The following is a 6,477-nucleotide window of genomic DNA, read 5'->3' on the forward strand; positions in this document are numbered from 1 at the left end:
TTTCTCGTTAGTTCAATCGCCCCAGGCCCGTAGAGCTGGGAGGCTCCCACGTGTCCAAATGAGCTCTGCAAAGTTAGAGTTCTTAAAGCTTTCTTCATCTACATCACAGCAATGATAAGTAAATGTGAATTCAGATGCCCTAATGACACTTGATAAAGCACGTTACTGAAAGTGAAAAGTGACAGCCAAACCCAACAATATCCTCATGTTAAAAGAAGGAAAATTCACCACAACGTGGTTGGCGGTGGGAGGAGAAAACTGTGGTACCGTGACTGTCCCCAGATGGAATCAGCAAATTCTGTTGTGTATGTGTGTTTTTAGGGTCGTTCAATAGAAGAAAAAGAAATTCCCTCTACGTAACTGTGACTCTGCTCATTGTGTCAGTATTAATTCTAACGGTGGGCCTAGCTGCTACAACAAGAACCCAAAATGTGACTGTTGGAGGTTATTACCCAGGGGTTATTGTAAGTATAGAACTCGTAGGTAGGTCTAGAAAACTTATTGCCTACAAGTCCCTTGTAATGCTGCAAATGTTATAAGGGGTGATCTTGTCCTAAATATTATGCTCAGTTACTTCATTGCCATTTGATTTATTTGTTTTATTATTTTGCACCTGCTGCTCATTCCCATGCAAAAATCCCACCCAAGTGGCAGCTTCCTCTGAGCTTAGGCAATAACATGCTTTTGAGCTAATGGTGAGACAGATAAATAGATCTTATGTCAGTCAAACAACCTGAGAACTTCTTTGTTTGCATACATCACATTCACCTCACGCAGAAGTAAAGCAAGGAAGGACCATGGGTGCCAAGAACAGCTGAGAGACCAGGTCTTGAAACATTGTTCATGCGAACTCGAGGTCATAAAGTTCATTTACAGAAGTGTTTAACGATTCAGAGTCGCTGAATGGGAGAAGCATGTAAGCAGTAGCGGTGGCAGCTTGCCAGGGGAGCATGCACATCAAAGCAGCTGGCACAGCCATTTCCTCTTTTTGTTATCAACAGATGAAAATGGGAAAGGACAATCTTGTAGCCTCAAATGGCTTCATTTAGAGGAGAACACTGGTGCCCAGCCTTCTTGCCAGTAGATGTACAACCTCCTGCAGAAGCATAAGGGGCAAGTGTATCATGCCCCTCCCAGCATAAGCAGAAGTCTGACACCAGCTGGAAAGCAAGTCCTGGTCTGTTCCTCTTTGTGTCTGAGACGTTCAAAAAGAGGCACAAAAAGGACTGAGATGCAGCTAAAGTAGGTGTCTTGGCAGGTTGTGAGCAACTGCAGCCCCCCCAGCTAAAGGCTCCTGGTGTAACAGCTGTGGAGGTGCAGTTTGATTTATTTGCCACACATTGCTGGTCTCCTAGAGGTTTATACTGCTCTGTGGACAAGCTCTTCTGTGGCTGAAGAAAGCCCCTTACACAGCCGTTAGTGTGGAACGTTGTTACAGACTGTGTAGGGCCTCTTCAGTATAGGATTGGCTTTCTGGCTTTTCCCAGTAACTCCTGCATTTAGGTCTGATTTTTTTTAAAGAAAAGTATAGAAGGAAGGTGTTGAGAAAGGTGACAGGCTGGCTTCAAACTCTCCATGTTATGCTCCGTCAGCCTGAGTTGAACCTCGTGTTTCAGAGCAGGTCCTGCAGACTGATGCAGATGGGTAGAGCCTGTTGTTCACATCCCCCAGCATCTCTCCTGCTATTGATGCAAGAGATTATGGGATCATCTCGTGCGATATCAGATGTCTCGTTGCTGCCATGCCTAATGCACTGTTCTTTCCTCCTTTAACTTGTGTGTCTTGGCCAAACACCTCTTGTGCAAGGAGGAAACATGCAAAGAAGTGGCTGGCTGATGAGGGGAATTATCTTCCCAGGCCTCTGCTCCCGAGGAAGGACAAAACTGGGCACTGGAGACCTTCCACACATCAGTGGAATTTTGTTTGGTTGGGTTTTTTGGGGGGTTTTGTTGGGGTTTTTTCTCCTCCAGACTGTGCAGTTCCTCACTGACACAACTGGAGGAGCTGAAGCAGAGAGCGCAATGACATCTTGTAGCCAGGCTGCCTTCACCCTCCTCCCCAGCTACCAACACCTTCACGACTACATCTGTGTACAGCCCAGCTGTGCCTCTGTGGGAAATATCTTCATGTGTGGCTGGGTGACTGACCTGGGCCTAGGAAGCCCAGAGCATAACACTGATGCTCAGCAGACAAGAGTAACGGTCAGGTGCAGAGGACAAGCACCCTCATGGAACTGAGCTTGGTATAGGTGTGTTGTCTCCCAGTCGTACCAGCTTCCAGCATCTGTGTAAATGATTGACTTTTCTTCTGCTTTGACTGGCAAACCTCTTCTGCAACGGTTCCTTGTCAAGCATGTTGGCCTGGGGCTTTACTCTGGAAAAGAAGTTCATTTTGTGTCCTGGCCTCTTTTAGGATAGACAGACATCCCACAGGATTGTATCCAGCAGCAAGTAAGTGATGCAATTGGTGCAGATTACTATGAGCTCTTTGTCCCATCCATAGAAGGAGGAGTAGTTTTCCCATTAATGCGATGAGAATTCCCATTAATTAATGAGAAACCACTGATTTATTAGGTCTTCACCTGTTGGATGTACAGACTTGCAGTAATTTCTTTTTATTTTTAATTATCTTAAATTATCCCAAGTATTTCACCTTTTGGCTTCAGGCTGCTCTGAAACACCATGTGGACATTGCTCTTAAATGTGCTGACTCAAGCTCAAAGGGCACAAAATGTTTTTCTTGAGCATTTGCCTTAGGTGTGTGTTGCCACACAACTTCCTTGCTGCTAAACATCACCAGACCCCAAAATGCTTGGATCCATGTCACTGTCAGTGCCTCATCTCCCAGGTTCTGGCCTTGGAACTGAGCTGTAAAACTCCTGTTACTTGGAGAAGGTGGGTGTTGTTGCTTGCTCAACCTGGGCAAAACAATAAGCTCAGAAGTTAGTTCAGCAGTGCCCCTGGCTCTCTGCCCTGCCCGCCTGCTGCCCCGGTGTTAAGCAGCGCCTGCCTTCGCTGCTGTGCTTCCCACCACGGCAGTTTATCCCGGATGTGGGGACAACCGTCTCCGCGAGCTCAGAGCGCGAGGCAGGCAGCTGGGAAAGCAGCAGCCTGACCGGCTGTTCCTCTTTAATCCCTGCCGGTTGAGCCAGCAGCCCTTGCTGCCCGCGGCACTGCACCAAATGTTCCTGGGCTTAAGCAGAGAGGGGGAAGGTTTAAACCCATCTTTTCATCGCGTTCGTGTCGGCTGATCTCTGCACGTGTGTCTGCTTGTTAGTATTGGATTTATTAAACCTTTGTTTTCTGTTCCTGGATCTTAAAATATCGATTCCAGGTTAGTTGACTCATTCTTGAATCACTGCAGCTTGTCTCGTGCCTTATTCTGCTTCCTGAGGAGCTGGCCAGTTATTTGGCATTCTTACCCGGAACTTCACTGCCCCCCCATGTCTATCGGCTGGATTTGTACCTGCTTATATCGACCAGTCCAACTGTAGGACTCTTCTGGCATTTCTCATTCTGCCGACCCATGGAAGTGGAGTTGGATGTGCTCTACACCGATCAAAGAGCTTTCTCGGTGCGACACAGAAGTACTTCTGCATCTGTCCCCGTAGTCTGTGGTTCCTGGCTGAAGTCCCTGTTTCTGGCCTGGCTGAGGTGTGCTCTGTCCTAGAAACTTCTATTTAGTGTAGCTAAATAGCTTAAGGCTGTGGAGAAAGGAGGTGGGAAATCGCACTCCTGGCTGACCTCACTGAGCTGAAATGAGAGCGGTGTTGTCAGTTATGGCAGCAAGAAAAGATGCTTTTGCACCTTTGTAGCTTCTTCTGTTGGCTGGGCTGGCGTGAGGTCTTCTGGTAGAAGACCCTGGTTGATGCCTCCTCACCCCTGGAAATGAGGGAGGACTAGGAGGCAGCAGGAAGCTGCTAAATCTTCACAAGTATAATTCTCCCTCATTCCATGCTTCCCATCAAGAAACGCACTGAGTTGAAAACTTAGGTGGTTGCTCACACTCCTTGTGAGGTGACAAAAGCCTGGTCCTGCAGATGCTAGTGATGTGGTCCTGCTGGGTTTGCATCTGGGAGCTCCTGAGTGTTGTTCCAAGACAGCAGTACATATCCTCATCCACCAGCCATTTCTCAGCATCACTGGGGAAGGGATGGAATTCAGAGCTCATCCTTTTGGTTTCTACACATGCTTTTAGTGTCATATAAGGGATATACTGGATAGTTCCTGCTAGTGAGAGACTCCACTGATTCCTTGCTGAAGAAAGTGTGCTCATACATCTGCAGTATGTTCTTTTGCTGCTTCTGGATTTAGTTGTATTCTGTCTGTATGTAAAATATGTTGGATATTGTCCTGATCGAAATGCTAACAACATGTTGTTTTTCAGCTTGGCTTTGGGTCGTTTCTTGGAATAATTGGATCAAACTTGATAGAAAACAAAAGGCAAATGGTAAGTTCATTATAAAAACTTCCTAACGCAAATTTTGTACGTAAAGAGTGTTATTGGTTTTCCTAACTCTTCCAGGGTAGTGTTGCATATCTCTTGAGAACTAGAAATGGTTTCTGGCAGCCTGGGAGAACAAGGCTGTTAACCCTGGTATTTTTAAATTTAAAAAAAAAAGGTAAAAAAACCTCAGGGAAGCACAAAGTGAGCAGAGAGTCTCATTGAATTCAGTGGGATTTTTTTCAAGGGCTTGAAATTGAGTGTTTGGAGTTTTCAAGACAGGCCATGCTTCACAGACTCATGCCCAGTGCTTTTTCTGTTGAGCTGTCACAGCATGTGGCACATAACACTAAATAACATAAACATAATACATTTATTTTAAATCTTTTCAAATAAATTCTTCGAGGCTTGAAGTTCTGCAAAAATAGCTTTTGCCCACGTTCTATTCTAAGTGAAAGGTAGAGAAGACGATCAAGTAGGTGGTGTAACAGCCAGCCCAGAGACTGGAGGTGAAGCCCTTAGAGGGCACAGCAGAAAGTCCTTCCTGGGGGCAGGAGTGCTCAGCGCTCTCTGCTCTCGATATGTTTAGAGAACAAATCACTGGAGGTACCAGCATGACAAAAAGCATGAAGACTGGTGTAATTGAAAAGCAACCATCTTCTCCAGTGTTGCTCATTAACATGTGTGTTGCTGTCACTGTTTCCAAACACCTCTTCAAGTAGGAAGGAAAACTGAGGGACTTTGCACACTGTAAAGCAGCAGTTGGGAACCTGAGCAGTGCTGAAGACGCTGGCTAGCCCAGAGGTGCGGACCGCAGCACGCTCTGGTTCCCTCCTCGCACTGCAAGGAGGGTTTTAGGTGCTGGGCCTAGGCAGCCGCTATCTGGGCAGGTCTCTGGTGTCCCATCCCATGGGAGTAGCGTTCAGAAGAGAGCAGGTCGGTGGTGAACTTGCAGATAGCACCAACCAGATGAGACCAGCGTTGCTGATATGATACGATTGCAAGTGAGCTTGCGCTGGGGGGAGCAGAGAAGCTTGCGCTCAAAGCAGGGACAGAGCTGGCACAGATTACCACCTTTGGCAAGCACAGGAGAGTCGTGTGGACTTAGCTAGGTCTCTGACAGCCCCTGAACATGTCTCGCAGATGCTGTTTCAGAAACCCCTCATCTTCCATCCAGTGTCTGAAGGTAGGGGCTGTAGTGCTTGGAGGTGTCAGTATCAGGATTTAGGGTGGGAGCAAGTCTTTTGGGAGAATTTAGCAGAAGATGTGGGTAGAGAGAGATCAAAGAAGTTGGTACCTGACGCAGCCCCGCATGCTGTCGAGCTCGATCTTCCCTAGCCTGTTTTCTCTGCTTGCCACATGTGGCTGGCCACAGGTGCCATGCGAGGAGGTACAGACCAGCTCCTGGAGCACACTGCGGGCATGCCTGCCTCCTGCCTCTGCTTGGTGCTCCTGGGAGAGCAGCGGCGATCCCCCTCCCCTGCAGTCGCCCCATGATCTGTCAGCAAGATCCCTCCAGCCTTCCTCGTATGAGGTTGCCCAGGGCCAAGGCAGGGATCATGCTCTCCCTGCAGCCTGTCCCTGAGCCAGCCCTGCTGCCTGCTTTTGCAGGGACAAACTGGCTCTGCCAGGGGACTCGGGATCAGATCAGCAAGGTGTGCTGCCGGCTGAGGCTAAGGCACGTTTGTCAAGCTGCAGAGGGAGGTGAGAGAAGTTCCTGCTTGTTCTAATCCAGAGTCTGGGCTGGGATGCCTTGCCCTTGGCTTTGCAAATAGCATGTTCCCTGCAGAGCAGGAGGGAGAGGGTGAGGCAGAGGCTGTAGGAGAGGAAAACCCTTTCCCACAGTCAGGAAGGGTGTGGGGACGTGCATTTCCCAGTGGATGTTTTCACCCTGGCTCTGTGAGAGCAACATGTCCTGTTCTTTCTGTCCTAGCCGGGTTTCCAAGCCTCTTGCTCATGGTGTATTAGCCGCATGCCAAGGTCTTGTTGAGCAATGACCACGTTACGCCAGTCCTGCGTTCTTCACAGGAATGC

General features: G+C 48.1%; 1 protein-coding gene across 1 annotated transcript in view; it reads left to right on the forward strand.

Moving 5' to 3' along the window:
- Positions 1 to 321: 321 nt before the first annotated feature.
- Positions 322 to 6,477, forward strand: part of TMEM255A (transmembrane protein 255A) — a gene marked incomplete at its 5' end in the record, with an annotated part of 21,616 nt that continues 15,460 nt past the window's right edge. The window contains 2 exons of the mRNA XM_010149073.1: positions 322 to 464; positions 4,387 to 4,449. Coding sequence (XP_010147375.1) covers positions 322 to 464; positions 4,387 to 4,449 — 206 coding nt within the window. The remainder of the gene's footprint in view (positions 465 to 4,386; positions 4,450 to 6,477) is intronic.

The sequence above is a fragment of the Eurypyga helias genome, unplaced genomic scaffold (assembly GCF_000690775.1).
Source record: "Eurypyga helias isolate BGI_N326 unplaced genomic scaffold, ASM69077v1 scaffold34023, whole genome shotgun sequence".
Classification (NCBI taxonomy): domain Eukaryota; kingdom Metazoa; phylum Chordata; class Aves; order Eurypygiformes; family Eurypygidae; genus Eurypyga; species Eurypyga helias.